The sequence below is a fragment of the Echiichthys vipera genome (genome assembly GCF_963691815.1).
Source record: "Echiichthys vipera genome assembly, chromosome: 19".
Taxonomy (NCBI): Eukaryota; Metazoa; Chordata; class Actinopteri; order Perciformes; family Trachinidae; genus Echiichthys; species Echiichthys vipera.
The window spans coordinates 12232665-12254027 of record NC_139844.1 but is presented as its reverse complement, the minus strand read 5'-3'; the positions used below and the strand labels follow the sequence as shown (position 1 = coordinate 12254027).

At 39.4% G+C, this 21363-nt stretch overlaps 2 protein-coding genes across 2 annotated transcripts in view; both read left to right on the top strand.

The window, feature by feature from the left end:
* The first annotated feature begins 816 nt into the window (after positions 1-816).
* ints7 (integrator complex subunit 7) lies at positions 817-9196 on the top strand. The gene is made up of 20 exons (XM_083933479.1): positions 817-953; positions 1093-1222; positions 1809-1955; positions 2078-2215; positions 2300-2346; positions 3026-3225; positions 3340-3462; positions 3540-3657; positions 3834-3968; positions 4303-4400; positions 4717-4956; positions 5092-5229; positions 5416-5622; positions 5892-6086; positions 6277-6380; positions 6485-6553; positions 7429-7561; positions 7884-7982; positions 8431-8616; positions 8856-9196. Exons 1-20 carry the CDS (start codon positions 860-862, stop codon positions 9135-9137), a joined length of 2883 nt encoding a protein of 960 aa, XP_083789605.1. The 5' UTR covers positions 817-859; the 3' UTR covers positions 9138-9196.
* A 2555-nt stretch (positions 9197-11751) lies between these two features.
* The window catches only part of lpgat1 (lysophosphatidylglycerol acyltransferase 1), a 39165-nt gene continuing 29553 nt past the window's right edge, over positions 11752-21363 (top strand). Inside the window, exons 1-2 of the mRNA XM_083933750.1 lie at positions 11752-11873; positions 12526-12779. Of these exons, the coding sequence (XP_083789876.1) occupies positions 12542-12779 (238 nt within the window). The 5' untranslated portion in view covers positions 11752-11873; positions 12526-12541. The remainder of the gene's footprint in view (positions 11874-12525; positions 12780-21363) is intronic.

The window sequence follows — 21363 nt, the reverse complement described above, 5'->3', positions numbered from 1 at the left end:
CCAAGGTTTCAGACTTGGACTTAAGTAAAATTACAAATATATTAGCATTAAAATGTACTTAAACCAGAAAAAGTGAAAGTAATCATTATGCACCAAATATCTGGAACAATCTCCCAGAAAACTGCAGGTCTGCTGCAACTCTAGACTGAAGACTTTTCTGTTTGCCGCTGCTTTTCAGTAAACAATATATGTTCATATAATGTTTAATATAAAATATGATATATACAAACCTGTATATATCATATTTTAAACTGCCTGTACTGCACTTACTTCCATTACATGTCTTGCAATGATATTTTACTTATATTACTCAAATGTCATTTTATATGTTTTACAACACTTTTTTAAAAATTTGAATAATTTTACTTGCCAAATGTTTTTAAATGTAATTTTATATTTATCTATTTAATATAGGTGGGGCTAATTTGATTTACTTTCTATACTGTTGTGTAGCTTAATCTATAACAACATATATGTTATTTATTTTGTTTTTTAATACTTTGTATAATAATCTTAATCTGTAAAGTAATTAGTAACTAAAATTGCCAAAAATGTAGTGGAGTAAAAAGTACAATTTTCTCTGAAATTTAGCGGAGTTGAAGTATAACGTAGTATAAAATATAGTACAAGTACCCCAAAATTGTGTTGAGTAAATGTACTTCGCTACTTTCCATCACCGAGTATTAAACTCTATGTATCGTCGCGCTTTATTTTGAAAACCCAAGCTGTGGGCCGGAGTAATAATGGTGTAACACCCGTGTGGTTTGAGTGTGTCCTACTCGCCGCCTGTTTAATGAAATGCTAACGGCTCACTGGTGCTGTCAAGTCTTTGTTTTCTAGTAAAACAAACTAAACAATAATGTCTCTATCAACTGCACGTTCATTCTTATCAGAGGCTTGTTATGGCGAACAGGAACTCGACGCCAATTCCGCTCTCATGGAGCTGGACAAAGGTGCGTGCTAACAAGCTAGCATCTGGTTTAGTGTGGTCCTGTGTGTTGTGTCTTCTCCATGAGTTGGTTTATCTAAATGTTACTTAGTACATGAGGCGTCCCTGTTTTGTTGTGACCAGTGAACTTGCTTTAATTGCAGGGTTGCGTTCAGGGAAGCTGGGAGAGCAGTGTGAGGCTGTGGTGCTCTTCCCCAAACTCTTCCAGAAGTACCCCTTTCCCATCCTCATCAACTCTGCTTTTCTGAGGCTGGCAGACATCTTCAGACTCGGGTATGGATGCTTTATTACTTATAACTAATAAATAAGTACATTTACACAACCTTGATGATAGGCTTACTGGCAAGGTAGTCACTAATGTAGCCATGCACAGATGCTATTGGGCTGAAGGATTCAATGTGCCTTCCAAATGCATGTTTAACATTAACATATGAGGTATAAATACAAATATATGAATATGTGAATAATGATCATTGCAATATCTTAATATTGTATGCACCATAAAAAGCTGTGTGTAGGCTTTAGGCCGCCCTAGCTGTTAGGCCCAATTTAATATGCAACTTAATTTAATACAGTATTTGTAGTAGGGGGTCGCTCCTTCATCTGTTCTTTCAGCTAAGGGGCCCTTGCCTTAAAAACCGTTGAAGACCCCTGATATATACAGTTGTCAGTTTGTTAGGTATTGAACACTTAGTCAAAAGTAATGTAGTAGATTACAAGAGCAATAAATCGTCATATCACACACACACACCTTTCAATAACTACGGTGACAACATATCCTGTGGTGTGTGATTAGTGAAACTGGTCTTATTGTGGTACAGAGCTCTTTAGTTATAAAAACTTGTCTCTCTGATTTCAGGAACAATTTTCTGCGCCTCTGTGTGCTGAAAGTAACTCAACAGAGTGAGAAACATCTGGAGAAGATCCTAAATGTGGATGAATTTGTCAAAAGGGTGTTTTCGGTTATCCATAGCAACGACCCTGTGGCGAGAGCCATCACTCTGAGGTAATGATACATAATGTAGAAAAAAATAAAATGAAAGTTTTACCTTTTGCTGGTTGGCTCATGGTTTTTGCCACCTTATCTGAGGCTTAAAACAAACTATTTCCCTGTTTTTTTGTGTTCAGGATGCTTGGTAGTTTGGCCTCCATCATCCCAGACAGGAAGAACGCCCACCACAGTATTCGCCAAAGTTTAGACTCCCATGACAATGTGGAAGTGGAGGCTGCCATATTTGCTGCTGCAAGCTTCTCCGCACAGTCAAAGTAGGAAAAATGTGTTGCTTCACCCGAGCTGCGGTGTGTATCTATGACGATGTTGTTTATAACATACATTTTGTGTGTTTTCAGGGACTTTGCAGCGGGGATTTGCAACAAAGTCAGTGAGATGATTCAAGGTAAAAACTCTATTCAATACTAAAAAGGTCACTTTTAGAAAGAAACAGCTGTCTGAAAACAGGAGTTTTCATTTGATAAATAATCTAAACATCCAAGCTTTATATAAAAACAAATAAAGGCCAAAAGAGATATACTGTGAATATATATTTTACAAAATACACAAATCATTTCGATCATGGTCACCGTTTTCAGTTGCCTTTGATTAATTAAAATACTATGCAGTTATTCGTCAGCTTAATAATGAAAATGTGACGTAAAATAATAAAAGTTTAATTATAATAATAACAATAATAAATTATTTTCTCTAAGTCGAAATGACTTTTGTGTCAGTCAAACAACTTAATTTGATTCACCCTTGTAACTTAAACAGATGCATGTGCACACGAGCTGTCTCATACTGGTTTAGACTGTAACAGCATTATTTAATATCTACACTATTACTAGTGTTACTACTATTTAATATCCCTTACTTATTGGCTGTCCCTTTTTTGTCTGTTAAAAAGTGGTTGCCAGCGAAGACAACCACTGGCTAAGAACTGTGTGCCAATTTCTCAAAATGGTTGCCAATGGCAACCTGGCAACTGTTCCTGTCGAGCCCTGCGGTTCGGCACATAAGTGGGTGGATGTCCATTTTGTCTTGTCTACAGAGTTATCGTTCCTCTTATGTCTCAACCTCAGGTTTAGACACTCCAGTGGAACTGAAGCTAAAGCTGATCCCCATGCTGCAGCACATGCATCATGACGCGAGCTTGGCCTCCAGCAGCAGAGAGCTTCTACAGCACCTGGTCAACTCTTACCCCTCCACCCCCATGGTCATCGTCACCTTGCACACCTTCACCCAGCTGGCTGCTTCCTCCCTCATCGATATCCCAAAGCAGGTAATGCCATGACACAGCTTATTGTCACACATTGTTGCTGTTATTAAGATAGATTTGCGCTTTTGTACCTTTTTAGAAATCTAAATAACAGACTTTTAATTCCTATCTGTGCAGTTGCAGCTCCTCCTTCAATACCTGAAAGATGACCCCAGAAAAGCTGTAAAGAGACTCACAATTAATGACCTAAAGCTCCTGGCTAAAAAGGCTCCTCACCTGTGGATCAGAGAAAATACTCAGGTAGTGCAGTTGCACTGAAGGGTTGTCTGTCCTCATGTTTTAGGTTTGTAGTAATCTATTGTGTTTCCTCTCTGCAGAGCCTGTGCGAATGTGCCTTGGCCAGCCCTTACAGCAGTTTGAAGCTGGGGATGTTGGCTGTCCTCTCCACCCTCTCTGGAACAATTGCAATCAAGCAGTACTTTAATAATATGATAGGTTGTGTTCACTTTTAAATATAACAAAAATGTTCTTGTCACACTGTGAATTTCTTAAAGTATGTAAGAATTTGAACTTGACCAGGTTTAAATTAAGGGTTTCCATTTCTGTTATTTCTACTGTAAAATAGGAATGACTTTGGACTGATGTGTACACGTCTCAAATATTCTTCTCAGGTGGTTGTTCGGTTCCCCCCCGGCTCACTGACCTGGTTAAACTGGCACAAGAATGCTGTTACCATAGCAACCTGGCAGTGGCTGCTCATGGGGTCATAGTGCTCTCAAACATTGCCATTTCCTGTCCAGAAAAAGGTTAGTTCCATCAAATAATGCCCTGGGTTAGAGAATCTTCAAAAGCCAGATGCTCATCATTCACCCCACTAATGTTTGCTCTTGTGTGCCAAAGCTAAAGGGACATCGAATCCAAGAGTGATAAATATAAATGTATAGTTTTGGCGGTATCGTTGGGATCAATTTTGGAGTGATTTGATGAACGATAAAAACACAGACAGCCAATCAAATTCATCTAAATTTACAGGCATCACATTCAAACTCTGTATAATAACTGACACAGCTTGGGCGCACAGCATGTGTTGGGCACTGTACAGAGCCTCTAAGTGTTGCTGTTTGTATTTCCCCTCCTCAGATATAGTACAGTTGGAGCAGGACACAGTTTTGGGAGTGGAGTCTCTTTTGATGCTTTGCAGTCAGGACAGCAGCCCCAGTGCACAGGCAACACTCAAAGTAAGACAATTTTATTACCACAAGATAGAGGACATCAATCATCACTTGGTACCAACCCAGATGTGATTGTGTCACAGTGTAGAAAACTGTCATGTTCTGTAAGCTGGAAATGTCTTTTCCTAGTGTGGGGTATTTAGGATGCTGTATTTTGACTTTTAAGACACAGAAAATATCCCAAACTCTGTTTACATTTGTATTATTTGACATCAAAGCAATGATATGAGGCATCCATCTTTAATATCTGTTGGACAAATGATCCTGAGGATGATTCCCCTACTTTGCCCGACTTCTATGTACCTTTTTGTGTCAACCGTAGACGGCCCTCACCTCACTGGTCAAACTGCTGAAAAGTCGACCTCATCTCAGCCAATCAGCGGTGGAATTCCTGCTCGGCCAGCTCCACTTATCCTGTGACTCATCGCGCGTTCTCATGTGCCATGCTCTGGCAGCCATCGCCACCCACTTGCCGGTGTTGGGCGACGGTATGCTTGGAGATCTGGTGGACCTCTACAGAGTGGCCAGCCACTCCTCTACTGACAAGCAGCAAGAGCTCCTGGTGAGGCATGAGTCAGACATGAGCTGCTGCAGCAAATTAAAGCTTTGAATGCAGCTTTGTCTCCTTTTATCGTCCTGGTGTGGGTCTCTGTCTCTGACTTTGGATTTTAAAACTCTCCCACTGTGATTGCTGCAGGTTTCCTTAGCAACAGTGATTTTTGTTGCTAGCCAGTCGTCGCTGTCGGCTGAAGTGAAGACTGTCATCAAACAGCAGCTGGAGAATGTTGCTAATGGCTGGACGGTGTATCGCATCGCACGACAAGCATCCCGCATGGTGATCTCTTCTGCTTGCACATAACCAGACTATACAATAAAAAGGCTTCACTCTTAAATCTTTGTAAAGCTTGTAAAAGGTCTTCCTAGGCAGAAGCATCTGTTTCTTTGCATAAGAGCTGAAGAAGCCTCAGACACAGTACTGCCAAATCTTGCAACATCATTAAATATTATCATTAATCTGCAGGGATGCCATGAGTTCTCCAGCGAGCTGTACCAGAGTCTGCGGACCCGTGTGGCATCAGAGCACTTCTACTTCTGGCTGAACAGCCTGAAGGAGTTTTCCCAGGCAGAGCAGTGCCTGAGTCACGTGGAGGACGAAGACTACAGTGGAGCCATGGGCGCCATCGCCGAGGCCCTGCGCACCTACCAAAAGGGCATCGCTTCTCTCACAGTCAGTTATCTCTCAGGCAGCTGATTGTCAAAAAACATTAATACAATCCATTCTTCTACTTCACCAATGCTTAAAATGCTTAAAGCTGCTGCTGATTCTTTGTGTGTGGAGAGTCTTGCTGTCAAAGCTGTTTTCACTGCATCTTAAATTGTTAATGGATTAAGTCACCTAATACCTGACTATATCTTGTTAGGTCAACTCAGCAAGACCTGTGTCACTATTTACCTGTAGTGTTTATGTGCTGTTATCTGATTAATCCATCCCTCCAGGCTGCCAGCACTCCTCTGAGCCCACTTACGTTCCAGTGTGAGTTCATCAAGCTGCGGATCGACACCCTGCAAGCCCTGTCGCAGCTCATTTGTACCTGCAACAGCTTGAAAACCAGCCCTCCTCCTGCCATTGCCACCACCATCGCCCTCACCTCAGGCAATGACCTGCAGCGGTGCGGCCGCATTGCCATGCAGGTAAAGCACTTATGGTGTGGTAGTTATAGCCAGTCTACGTCTGAAGGGAATAAGTCCTTTTTTTCAAGGCTACAGAAAAGCATGTCTTAACATGGCAATATAGGGCTGATGATTGATGATTCTTTTCCTTTTCAATTAATGTGGCGATTATTCATGATTAATCGTTTTGTCTGTTTTCTTTTTTTCCCAGATGAAGGTGTGCATGGATGAGTTCAGAAGTCTTGCAGCCCGCTACGCTGATTTACACCAGTCGTCATTTGATGCTGATTATGCCACCCTTCGCAATGTGGAGCTGTATCCTCAAACACGCCTCAGTCACGACACACCTGTCTCTGTATACCCTATGTAGTAGTAGACTTATAATGTCGGTCATTTTTCTTTAACTGTTGACTGCTCAGACAACAACAGAGCTGTTTGCTTGTCTCCCATGTGATAGAAGCGCTGATACTGGACCCACAGGCAGCCAGGTGAGAGCTGCTGTAGTCCACAAAGGTGGAACAATGTGATTTGAATTCATTTGTTTGGTGGTTTAGGAGAAAGTTTCAAATTAAATTCAGTGTAGATTTGATTTTGTAAAGGAAAATGACTTATGCATTTGTTAATTAACTTGGATTACAGGTTATTCACTGGCTTGAATAATGAGAGAAAGCAGATTCCCTCATCCCATGTATTACGGCAAACAAAAATAAAAATAATCTGTGTCTGACGCGTTTTAAAATAATATAACACGTTAAATACTTAAAGTGGGAAAAACTCCTTCATTGAAAAAATCCAGATTATAGGAATATGCAGATATTTTTCATTTCCCAAGTTTAACTGCTGGACAAATAATGTCTCATACTTCACTGCAGTGTCCATCCTCAGTGTTTCAGGTTTCAACTTTCCACATCATACTAGTTTACTATATGATGCCACAAATCACACTCTTAAAATCGGATTTTGAATTAGCACAGAAAAAATGAATGTGACTACAGCTTTCTAGTTTCAAACTCTACACATGCATATTTCTAACCAGGAAAGCTCAAACATTCAAACGGAGTAAAAAAACAAAATTAAAACATTTTTGCCTGGAGGGGGGCTCTAAATGCATCATATTGAGTTTGTCCAGGGATGCAATCATGCGTTAACCAACTACCGTATGACGTATGTACGTAGCTTTTTTTGTAAACTCCACATTTGACGTAGATAACACTGTAATGAAAATAAATGCATCTTATTTAATTTGATAAAAAGGCACAAGAGTATTTCTAAGGAAAGTGCTTTGCTATAACACACATCCTCCGGGGGCATTTTCCCGGCAGACATTTGTAACAGATTGTCTCTCTCGGTTTCTGTAATCTAGTTTTCAGGAGTATGGCACCCTGGGGACGGTCCAGACAGAGAGTGAATATGAGCGACGGATGATGTCAGTTTTCAGTCGTGTGTTGGAGGAAGTGGAGGGCCTGACCAAGAAACACCCTCCTGTTTCACACCTGGTAAGATTAATATAGAATAATGATCCTATATTCTGGATTGCAGAATACAGGTTGTAACTTGTGGTCACAAAGTTACTTATGCTCCACTTATTCTCGATGCTGTTTACTTCATTAGAGATGGTTTTGGAAACTCATAACTATATGCTTTTTAACTGGATATTGTCCATACAGTCATCTTGTCCTGTTAATGTTGTATTTTAATCTCAACAATCCTTTCACTTGGATAAATAGGGGAAAATGACAAAAACTTGGAAATGAGCTGCAACAAATGGCTCATGATGTCAATAATGAAAACATATTGTTTGTTGTTATTGTTTTGCAGCATACAGGTTGTCTCTGTGATGCTGTCATAGCTTTGCTCAAGGTCCCACTGTCTTTCCAGAGGTATTTCTTCCAAAAGCTCCAGTCAACAAGCATTAAGGTAAATTTTAATTAGAAAAGCACAAAAAATGACATCTCAATTCACAGTTATAGATGCCAAACATAATGTAAAACATTAAAAATGATAGAGTACCCTGTACCAGCTATACCCAATACTAAGAAAATGTGGGGATTACTTATGTATGAGGGATATGATTTATCTCTTTATTAAATAAATATATGCAGTACACTTTAAACTTCCTTGTTTGCATATATTTTAATAGATTTACATATCCTCGAGACAAGATACAGGATGCCTTTGATTTTCCAATAATCCATCAACAAAACAAAACATAAATCTGATTAATTTAATGGCAAACTCCCTCTAACTTTTTATTTTTAAGTGCTCCAATGCAAAGGACCATGCAGTACAGTTGCAGCTATATATGACAGTCTTCCTTTAGCTCCCTTAAGGCTGACACATGGACATCTTTTTTTCATTTTTCCAGCTCGCCCTCTCTCCTTCCCCACGAACGCCGACTGAACCGATCCCAGTGCAGAGCAGCCAGCAGCTGACTCTAAAGGTGGAAGGGGTGGTGCAGCACGGTTCGACACCAGGACTCTTCAGGAAGATCCAGTCCGTCTGTCTCAATGTCACTTCAGTCCTCCAGAGCAAGACAGGACCTGACTACAAGGTATCTAGTGTTTGCCTTCATCTTTGATTGTTGCTCTGATAGTTAGGAACATGCACATATTTGAAAATGATAGATATCTGAAGTCCATTCTCCTGTGCTCTTATTATCTGTATATCGATCTTTGTTCCATGTATTGAAGCTCATATCTGGTATTCTTAACCTGTATAAGCAGTGCAAACACAGCTACATACTGTGTTTATCCACAGATCACACTATTCTTAGGTTTTTTTCTGTTTTAGATTCCTTTGGACACTAAAACTAATGAGATTGAGCAGCGGGTGGAGCCCCATAACGACTACTTCAGCACCCAGTTCTTGCTGAATTTCTCCATCTTGGGCACTCACACTGTCACTGTGGAGGCCTCTGTGGTGGATGAGAGTGGCATCGAGTGGAAGACCGGGCCCAAGACGACGGTGACAGTAAAATCCCTAGAGGATCCTTACTCCCAGCAGCTCCGCCATCAGCTGCAGCAAGGGGGAACTCAGCCTGCTCCACAGAGGAGTGCATATGCTCGCTTCTAGCTTTATCATAAAAAAAAACGTTTTAGCTTGTGTACTTGACCTGTTGTTGCTTTGTAGAAACTGAATATGTACAGATTGTTCCACTGATTAAAATACCAGATTTAATTTTAATGCTGCACATTGCGTGTAATCCTTCCAAAATAATGTTGACCACAAGGTATAATGGACACAAGATTATGCAGCCCACACATTATTGACCTTAAATCTAGTCTCAAGGTTAAGATGTTCAGCATAAAGGCCACCAGAAAAGGCTACATTGTTTTTAATTCCCTGTCCATCTTCTTAACCCCATAGTTGTTCATGCATGCTGTAATCTCCAGGACAAAGTATGTAAAGTCCTTGGCTTTACCATGTCCTCTATTCTACATGAAGTGTAATAACCTAAAGAGCCATCAGGGGGCAGACCGATGTCATTTAATGGACTTCATTGTCTGAAGTGCACTGAAATCTCATGTCAATTCCAGACTTGACTGAATCACAATGTTTAAATGCCAGCATCTAGACTTTTAGAACAGATAGTTTTGTGTTAATTTTTACAATATAACATCGAAACCACATTACCGAACTACAATCTTTTCATGTCCATCCCCCAACATCTATAACACTTTAACTCCAATCTATCTCAAACTTGCAATGACATGACATCATAATGATGCAAACTCTGATAGCCAATGCCATTTCCGGTTAAAATTAAACTAAATGCATCGATTCTAATGTTGAACTCACGCAACCACACTTGTGATGTCACCTGGAAATGACTCGCTGGCGGGAATGATTCCAGGTTGTTTCAGATGAAGTCATAAGATTGAGTCACTAAATTAGGAAAAGCAATTTCTTGTTCATTATAGATGCTAAACCATCAGCACTTGACAGAGTCTGTGCACACAAGCCAAGAATCTGGCGTCAAACTGCCTTAATCATGTAAACACATTGAAATGAATGCTTTTTCTGATTGTAGTCCCGTTCTTTATTTTGGTATACAGGTGTGTTCTCCAATTTGTACACTTATTTAAGATTTAATGCATTTACTTTCCTTCAGGCAACATTAATGTAGTTTCCAGTTGCTTGGATTTGGTAATAGCATTGATTGTGAGTGTTTAAGGGAATTTGCACCATTATATTTGCAATTGCAACATTTTGCGTTATTACCTAGTGTAATGTCCCCGTTTTTTTTTATTCATTTATTATTTATGTGAGATTATTGCCTGTAGCTAATTTCCATCTTTAGTCCCTTTGGCAGGTTGATGTTAAATAAACAAGGTAAACATATCAGAATCCAATCAATATGAAAAAAACGATAAAATAACAAGAGTACCATACAAACACACAATCAAAAGATTATATATATATTTTTTAAAAACGTTTTAGAAGGTCTATTTCTACACCTGCATTTTCTCTATGTTTCATAAGATCGAACTTTATTAGACATGAAGGAAAGTCTTCTTCCATATTGCTTGAAATTTTGCAGTAACAATAACAAAAACAATAACAAAACAAGATAATATACAACAACAAAGAGCATCAAATAGGTGAAATATAAAAAAAGTAACCAAGGAGTGAAGTGCAAATGTACAAATGACATAACATGATGCAATAGAAATACTTGCACATGATAATTAACACAGAATAGAGCCAATGGTATTGAAGTTGAAAAAAATATTGATGGTGAGAGGTAAATACAAGTTAATGTAAAATTATAAAATTAAAAATAAAAGGCAACCTTAATTTAGATTATATTTAGTTTTGTTTTTTTTAAAGATGTATAAGTTCTATTTCTAGTTTCTACTTTCAAACTACCAGCAAAACTGAAATCAGCGAGCACTTTTAAATCCAGGTTATAAACGTTTCTCTTTTTATGAGCTTATAGCTGAGCTATTTTTAATAACTTTAAACTTTATCTATTTTCTTTTATTTAAATTTTTTCTTCTTCTTTGCTCCTGCTTTTAACTGTGTTTTTTGTTGTGTTTATGCTGTTTTTTAAAAATGTTCTGTCTTTATGTAAAGCACATTGAGTTGCCTTGGTATATGAAATGTGCTATATAAATAAAGATGCCTTCCCTACTACACATATCTACATAGGGCGCTTTTATTTTGAAGGTGAGGGGGACCCACTTCCGCCGGTACTCCCTTGATCTTTTGTGTACATTACCGCTGTGTGAATCGAAGGTCTGGGGAAAATAACGGCTCCAACCGCCAGCCTACAAAACGATAAATACGTCGTTTTCTGACGTACATATGCCGTTTATAGTTTGTGTAACCGGTATCGTTGGTCCCAGGCCCGAGCCGTACCACCTCCTCTCGTCGATATTCGCTAATGTGAGCTCGGTGTAGTCGCTAACTTGACGACGACGACGATGATGATGATGGTGCATCAGTGGGTTTATCCCGGTGTCTCTGACTGAGATGGAGCCAGCGACGCTCAACTGGAGTCGCCTGCTAGTTAGCTAGCGAGCTAACGGTTGCCCGCGGGGTCCACTGTGCGCCAGCAGCCCCTGGATACAGTTCTCTAGCTCATAAATGGGTGCTGCTGCAGATTTATCACACAACAGGATTTGTTGTTGTAACGCTATCAGACATTTCCACCCCCAGATTTGAGAGAAGACTATGACCATGACATTAACTAGCTAAAAAGATGCTAACTTAACCGTTTAAGGTTTAGCTACACACGTGACACACGGTTAACTAACAATTAAGCTACATCCCTGGTCGTCGTTGGATGCTTCAGTGACATTTTGGGTGAGTAACTGAGACTTTTACTACATTACAGGGTCGGACTATATTCTGGATGAGGCAAACGGATATTGCGCTTTGCATCAGCCTCCAGACATCCGACTCAACGTTTGGTGTTTTCTCATAAAACACCCGGATACTTAAGCGTATTATCTACCTCTATTAGTGTGTTTTTGCAAAAATGTTACAGCCCAAGTGTTGTCATACCGTTAGGACATATTTCTTAACATCTGTTCCCGTTGTGCTAACTCAGCCTACTGCTGCTAGCTAGCATGTCATGAAATCCTTTTATGGTCCTGTCTTTGCATGTATTACTGTAAAGGCTAGGCAGCTAGCTAAGCAGACAGTTACAATTAAAACAAACAGCCACATTGATTAATATAGCCTCTCGAATAATAATCACAAGACAGCGTCCACTACGCCTGTTTAACATGTGAATTCCCGTGAAATAGCCTCACCCTCAACTGGTTATAGCGGCAGACTCACTGTACTGTATGATGTTACACTGGGTTATTTGCGGATTTGTGTCCTGTTGAGAGCACATCAGTTTGTTTACAGTTAGGATAATGTTGTGTACACACATGACTCATCTTGTCTTTTTGTCAAACAAAGCCACGCCGAGATGCTAACTGCTGCTGTTGTGTCTCTGTTGTTACAGACGGTGTGTATCAAGGATGGCACAGCTCTTGGATGGGGCCAGCACACTGGGCTGGGTTCTGCTCAAGTCTGTGATCCGTTTTGTGTTTATGCTTTTCAACAACTGTGTAGCCATTCCATCCTACTGCTTATACCTGGTGCTTCTCCAGCCGCTAAGAATATGGGACAGCTCCACTTTCTGGTTCATCGAAGGAATAATGTTCAAATGGTTGCTGGCCATGGTGTCGTCGTGGGGCTGGATCGCAGGTTACACAGGTAAGATAGTTTATGGTTCATACACATAGGCAATGTTCCACGTGCTGCCTTGCATGCAAAAATATTTTTGCATGCTGGACTTGATGATAGCAGCTTACAGATGGGTACGCATGCAAGAACACTTTAAAACCAGTGAAATTTCTCCCCAGTCTGCGCCTCATGTATTTACTATCAGTCACAGAGATAAGCATCTATTTCACTGAAAAATATACATGACAATGTCTGAAGAGCCCAGAAGTTTGTTTAACAACATTAACTGCAGTTCTCAAAGACTCCTCTGACCATCGGGCTGAAAAGATTTTCTGTTTGCCTACACGATAAACAAGTTACAAGGCAGTTTGCCAGTCCAAACAAAGATGGCAGTTGTAAAGTGAAACATGTCTTTGCTTAACTTATACAACGTGAACCAAAATGATGATATAATAGAGTATAGAGTTAATAATGAAATAGGTTTTCATCCAGATGGTTAGAAGAGTCTTTGATGAACAACAGCAGGAAGTTTTATGAAACAACTGTCTTTTCAAATGTCAACGGATATATAGACCCCTTCCTCAGTGATTCCAATATTAATACAAGAGAGGCACAAACCAGGGCTAGTTGCTCCTAAACTGATGACTATTGAATGGTGCGGGAACATGTACACAAACGTGTAGCTGCTATCCCACTGCCCTCTATTATAAGTGTTTTCTCCTGACTTGAAAATAACACAGAAACAGTGTTAGGAAAGATGAACGAATGAAAATTAGATGGTTGAAGAAAAATGATTAAAATGCTTATCATTGCTCCACTTTCAATAGAACATTTCCATGTAATCAAGATGACTTGCTTCTTTATTTATCTTTGGTGCTTTGAAATCGTCCTTATCTTGAAATGCATAGTTTAGTCTGTTACTATTTGTATAGTCATATAATGTAATTTGTACTATTGTCGAATTTGGGACAATTGAGCATTCGGTGATATGGAGCATTACTTCAAGAGCTGAAGCAATTAGTCAATTAATTGATTAGTAAATCTCACTACAATTTAACTATTTTTGTAACCGCTTCAATCAGGTTTCTAGAGAAAATCCCATAACCTGCGAGTTCAAACTTCGTAATTGTGAGGGTTTGCTGCTTTTCTTAGTCATAAATAACAGTGAATTAACTTCCTTTGGTTTTGGAGTTTTGGGCAGAACAAAACAAGACATTGAATACATTTCTTTGGCTTTTAAATTGGGCATTATTAACATTTTATTCACATTGGATAGACTGACTAAGGAAACTGGACAGATTGTTCAATAATGAAAATAATAGTTGTGGTCGTAAGTTGATTTTACTAAGTGCTGTCAAGGAACATAAATTGTTCTTGGTAATACTTGTACAGAGACGGTACAACAAACACGCATAATTGCCACATATGGTAGAAGAATAGCAGGGTATCATAAGTGTTTGTTGGTTCCTCTCAGCTGGCTGGTTGAATCTTGAAGTGATTCAGTCAGTCAGCGGTGTTTGGTTGCTCAGAGCTGCCAGCAAAATGCTTACAAATTGCTAAGCGGTGAACACGGGGAGCAACAAGGTGCAGTGATTAATAATGCAAAGCGTTCAGTCTATAGAACACCTGGTCTTCAGTTGAGTAATAATTGAAACAGACCTTGATTGAAATTGTTTGGAAGTGAGATATCATATGCCCCTAACAAATGAATGGGGACTAAAGTTTGATTTGGACTGAGATATAACATACACTGTCATTTTCTTTTTATTATTTAAAAAAAAATAATTATTTTTTTAAAATCTGGTTCTTCTTATAGTTATTTCATTCACTTGTATTTAGCTGTGTGTGTGTTAGGGCTGCAGCTTTTTCATATTTTCATTATCAATGAATCAATGTTAATACAAAATCAAGAGCTTTAAAATGAATCACACTCAAAAAAGCACATGGGTAATCTGTCATTTTACAATGAGTTACACTGTTTTATATATGATGAGCTCAGCTATGATGCAGTGTAGCTGCATGATGACACCCAATGCACAGCCACTTTAATTAAAGTGTCCTCCATTTTATTTGTATACTTATGCACAAGCATGCCTGGTGTTAAATCTTGTTGTTTGGTACATGTGGGTCAGCTCAGAAGGATGATTTATGCGAGACAATCAGCTATTGGCCACTTTACAAAGTGTGAACAGTCTGAGAAAAAAAAACAGCAGATAGATGCACTGTTTTAGTGGAGGGGTCAACATTCAAGGGCAGTAGTCCTGGAGATTGTGAGCACCAGTGCTGTGACCCACAATCAAGGACACTTTGACAAGGATGGTTTGATCAACCACGTTGCCTCTCCCTCACAAGGCAGTTCTGTGTGACTACCAGGCCCCTGCACTGTGAATGACCTTTGAATCTGGACAACACATCCAATTTAGATGCTCCAGCTTTTGTCCAAGGTCGCAGTTATCTTCACACTCGCAGGACATATTTTCCCCTATTCTTTCCAAACAATAGCTGCAATTATGTGTGTGTAGGTATATGTGCCACTGGTTTTCAATGCAAACAATTTCAATAAAACAACCTCCTGCTTGTATTAGACGAGTATTACATTTTGGTTGTGTAGTCCCAGATGGAACATAGATTTTGTATTTCTCTTTTGTTCAGTCTGGACTTGCTCTCGAGAAATGCTAAATGTGTGTCAGGGAAACTGGGATACTCCCTCACAGCTTGACACACTGCAGTCTGGAAGCACAGTTTTGCATAAAGCAGAACAAGGGTGCTTTGTAAATACTATACAATTATCATGCTATCACTGTCAAATAGGGACATTACTGTATCATTGGGACATTTTGGACAAAAAGATACAATATGATCCGTAGGAAAACTTTCTTGTAAGGTTGTCATGATACCAGAATTTTAAACTTAATTACAATACTATTAAATAAAAGATTCTTAGTACTTCCTTCATTGCCACGGCAAAAAGTGCATAGCAGACAAAATGGCTATTAAAAGAGTATAAAAGTATTTTGACAATCTTATTTTCTAGGCTAACCCCCTGACTTTTTAAATCTAAAGTGAAGGGTGAGAGTGGTGAGAGTATTTATTGCAGTGTAATGTGAAAACTCTATGTTCGTATCATTCCATTTTTCTTGAACTCTTAATTTGAGACTCAAGTAAAGGTGGGAGTCTTTTTTTTAAGTTCCACCAAAGACTCATCAGACATCTGACTGTAGTTAGTGGTGATATACATTGAACAATATCAAAGAAAGAAGTAACTAAGCATATTCATAAAGCTTCAGACTTTTCATTCTTGTAGAATTTTAATCATGACGACTGCTTTAGTTTATCTCAACTACCTAGTGTGTTTAAGTCTTTCATCCATAACTAAAACAACAGAGCTTCTGATCTTTGACAGATGCTCATCGTATTTAAGGACATGCTGGCCAAGCTAATATTGATATCATTAGCTTGACTGCTTTGCTTAGCAGAGCAACATAAACCTTTTGTTTAATTTATTTTATAAGCTAACTGCATGTGATTATTTAGGCTACATTTCAAGAGCAGAACACTATTTTTCTGTATTATCAAGACCTGCGACTGTGGACTTCATAGATCTTGTTTTTGTGTTCTGATCATGCTCCCTCTTTCCGTCACCGGCATATTAGGACTACAGCACAGGTGCACTGTGTAGTTGGATGGATTAATCTTGATCATTTGCAAACTAAATTTCAGAGAAAGCTTCACGTGTCAAGAATGAAAGAAAAACAAATGTTTGTGCGACAGTAACAGAAGTTGCCTCAGAAAGCCTTTGATGTAGGAGTATTTTGGAGGAAACAGCATTATTTAGTGGCATTACCATTATGTGGTGACTTGTACCGAGATTTGACCCGATACCCCCCCCCCCCTTTCCTGTTGGTGACAGAAGCACTCACAAGGCCTGACCAGTGTCCCACACACAACAATGCACACAAACGTGCACTAAAACTAGCAGTCTTTATTGAATGTACCATGAGTTGTGGTCTGCTGGCTTAGTGCAGAGATCAAAGATGGTGACTGTGGGATTGCGGACTTTTTTTTCCAGTCTTGAGTGATCTTTTTGAGTCTTTGATCATATTTTAATGTGATTTACACGCAAACGGAGTAACCTGGTTATTCATGTCCTTGTACACATGACTATAACATTATCCAGACTTCTTATCCCTGTCTGCTGGCTTTAACTTCTTGAGCTTTTTTGTCTCAATAATCTCAACTCGAGCTGCAAACCCCGAGGTGATGTCCAAAACCCAACGATATTCAGTTCAGTGTCACATTCGAGTGTCAGGGACCAGAGAATTAGTTCAACGTCAATGACTAATTGATTAATCGACTGCGTCAGATTTCTAAAAACCAGGAGAAAAGCTTGTCACATTTCTGTTTAGGTACAAGATTGGTTAGATTGGTGACGTGCTGAGCAGTATGTGGGCCTGGAGTAAATTCAGTGTGCATCACCTCACTTTTAAGCTATAACAGGGACTGCATAAAGCCTCTGTACAGCCATCATGCACCCACACAAGTGTTACCAGTTACTTGGATGATTAGACTTATTCTCTGGACTGTGTGGGTGTGTACAGATCCTACTTGATTGACATATCTCTAACTGTCCTTAATGATCTTAGTTGCACCTGTAAGACTGAGACAGTTTACAGCTTTACGATCGTTTCTAGTATATGGACTGTAACTGAGCTGTATCGTACGTCAGATCTTCATCAAATCATAGCTCCTGTTCCATGTGCTCTAAAAGCATTTGCACTTCTGGAGGCTTTTATTTGGGGAAGGGATCATTTTTGTGTCTTGCGTCTTACAGACTCTGGTATGAGTTTATGAAAACATACTGTAGGTCAAGATACACATGCAGTGATGTTGTGAAGGAGGCAGCTCTTCATGGAATAATGATATGCAGTTTGGGGTCAGTTGAGAGGGCAATAGCTTGAATAGGAATTAACATCACTTTTGTTCCAAAGCCTTGAAACATGTTTGAAGTAGCTGATGTGTAATTCCTCGGTGTACAAAAAGACTGGGGGAGTATTGATGTGGATGGACAGCACATTGTGGTCAATTCATATTTTAATGTGTTGTCATGTTATTAATACAACCCACTTTTTTAGAAGCAACCAACAGGATCAAATGAGCTTTTAGCTTAATGAGGGCAAGAAATTACAGGCAATTCATGAGACCATTTACTCCCAATAAACCAACATGCAGACTACTGGGCTACTACTGTAACCTGCTCCTGTACTGTCAGACCATGGCTGTGATTATTGTTTTGGGTATCAGTACTCGATACCTTTTTATGGTATTGAACGAAATGACCCAGTACCAAGTAGTATCAAAGTAGTCAAAGTTGTTATTTCTCCAGTCAAGCAACCCCTGCATTTGATCTTTTGTTGTACCCAGAATTAGCAAAAAAGTGTGTGTTTTGTTTTGTTTGTTTTTGGTCACAATCTATCACCACAAGCATACTTTGATTTAATGTGACGTGTGATTGGCCCACTACCGCAGCAGCTTCAACCATACAGTCTGTGGTTTGGTGAAGTCCAGCACATTTGAACACTTTCTGGATGGGGAGTGGTGGTTGCATTTTTTTGTAAAACTGAATGCTTCCTTTCATGTGATGGGTATCGATTGAAGTAAAAGTGAAAAAAAATGAAGTACCGTATTGGTATTCAGTCAATCTTGAATGATATCAAAAGAATAATTTTTGGGGTTCTGGTGTAGTCTTTTTTTTTTTTTTATTATTTAGCTGACATCTATGATGTTGGACATCTTTTCCAAAAGTGTTGTTTACACTAGCACCCCTATTCAACCCTACATTCAATCATGATTATAGTCTGATCAAAACCAGAGTTTTGAGGCCAATTTTGATATTTAAGATTTTAAAAAATACTTTTTTTTACCACACTAGCTCCATGGTTTTCTACAAGCATTCACAGTCTCAAAGAGGATGAATCCGCTGACTCTCTGATCCCTCTAGTACCACCATGTGAGCAACTTTTAGCGTTTTTAGTCAAATGTCTCGACTGAGGCATGTAGCAGGATGTACCCATCAGTACTCTGTGATGCACGACCCATGTGATTGTGGTGGTATTTGGCTTTTCTGTACTGCTGTTTCTTGTTACTTATTGCCTAACATAACCAGAAATAATAAAATGTCTGCAGTGAGTTAATAGTGGCCCGGCTGTAATCATGATTGCTATTATTTTTTCAGGGCCGTAACTGAAGTTTAGGGTTTTTGTAAAAGCAAAAGCTTCCAATTTTCCCTCTGAGTTGTCGCTCTTCAAGCCGTTGACCCACTAACCAGAAAGGTTTAACCATCAATGAAAGTTTCCCCTTTTCAACTCTGGTTTCTAACCACTTTTGTGAAGGAGGAGGTGTAATGCCTTGCTACATCTCTCTTCTCCTTTTAGAGAGTGAGAAATAAGTGTAGCGGTGGGCAGCAAGGTCAGCGGTACACCGTTTAGCTGACCACTGATACCGGATTAGACGGTGTGCCTGCAGCGTGGCTGTCATCCTGCTATGCTAACTGTGTCATCTCTCAAACACAATTTCCCTAATGTATTCTATCTGACAGATGACCCATCTCTCTGATATCATTTACGGCCGTCTACCGCAACAATGGGAGACTTCAGCAAACACAAAATCATGCTCCTTATGAAATGACATTGCCTTCTGGGTACATAGCCCCCCACCCCCACCCCACACCCCTGTCAGGTGTCACAGATGTGTCATTTTACAAGAGTTATGCTCTCGATTCTTGTTCTCATGAGAGTCAAGCTTATTCTCTGGACAGGAGGTGAAACAAAGGCCTAAATTGAACATGCCAACAACTTGTCCACCTCCATTCCATTATTAAAAATCACTCCTATTTTTTTTAACCTCAAACAGATCTCCTTATGGGGCTGTTGGAAGATTCAAAAGCTCCATGTGTTGCCAGGCTGCAACACAGACAATGTGCATCAGTGCATTAGAGATGGTAGAATGAACAATGATTAAAATGCTGTTGCTGATATAGTCAACACATGCACCAGGTAACATTTGATAACCTCTAATGTCTACTTAAGTGCAGTCATGGAGTGTGTTCTCTAATATCTGCTAATGAACTGTTGAATGACTTGAATGACTAAGTTAAGCATTAGCATTACATGACTAAATCTCATTTTGAACATCTAAATAGCTAGCAGCAGACACAGTGGGTTGAATTTCAAGGTGGAATGAGAACAGCTTGAACCTTTTGTCATCAAAAAGTATCCTGTCAGGGAAATGAGTCGGCTTTTTACTGTGAGTCACACAGAAATGGTTAATCACAGTTCACGATTGACAGTTTTCTTGAAATGCCTTTCTTCTGGGGTATTGATGACAGATCTTACATCTCATTTAGTTTAAACTACACTTGCATATAATTGCACAGTTTTTAATATAATAGGCCGGCTGTATTTGGATACCTGCCCATGTGGTACATAGTTAACTTTGAAGAGTTTTTAGTTTTATTCCAAGAAACCTCTTATTTGCTCAAGCAATTTGATCCTTGAACTGTAGGCCTTGGATAACTTGGTAATTAAGAATGCTCACAGTTCCTGTTAATTTAGTTAGAGAGAGGAACGATCAATAAAAGGCTTCCTTGAAAATGCACTTCAGATGTCACATCTCTTATCACCAGCCTCAGTTATCTGGTGTTATGTGCTACGGAAAAGTAGAGTCACAGGGCTCAGTCATATTCAGGAGGCTGTGTGAGAGAAAACTCAGCACAAAAAACTACTCAAGACGCATAAATAATGTCAATCTCAACAATACCATGCAACCCCTCAATAGTATTTTAAAGCTGTATCGCCCAGAGCAAGGTCTTCACAACAATGCTATGCAGGCGAGCTATCAAATGTATTGTTCTTTGAGCAGCACAGTTGTGTTGTGAGCTTCACTGACGGATCCTTTGTCACTTTATTTTAAAGGATGAACCCTTTTCATCCATTTCCAAGATGAACCTAACACGTTCAGCCTGGTTCATGACTGTGAATACTGGACTGCTACTCAATATCCTTTTCAGCGACTGTGCCAAGGCGGCTGCTCAGAAGACAAAAACAGAAGAGAACAGATTTTTTTCCCCCAGCTGTCTTTGGTGTACTGATGGTTTGTGTAATGACTTCCTTCATTTCCCAGAATGACTTTTGAGTAACCCCAGACGATGTGAATGACCGTTGTATGTTTGTCCTTTGGTGTACAGAGGCAGGGCCATAGTAAGAGAAGGAATGGTAGGAGCTAACTGGTTTTTTTAGGTAGCTGTTGGATGAAAAAATTAGATACCAGCTTCAAAAAAATTAGATACCAGCTTCTGCTAGGTTTTGTTTCTGTATGACTGCCTTTTGGTCTATGATTCAGAGGGACCAACAGCAGCCATTTATCATCTTCAATCACATGTTTTTTGTAGAGCAGCAAAGTCAGCCATTCAAACAAGAAAACCAATCACAAATTAGGAGATTTTTGAAAATGATGTGAATTTTTATAAACTTTGGGCTCTATTTTGACATGCTTTGCATGTTACCACTTACTGGAAGAAGTTGAACAACAGCAAAGCTACCCTATAGAGAAATCTAGT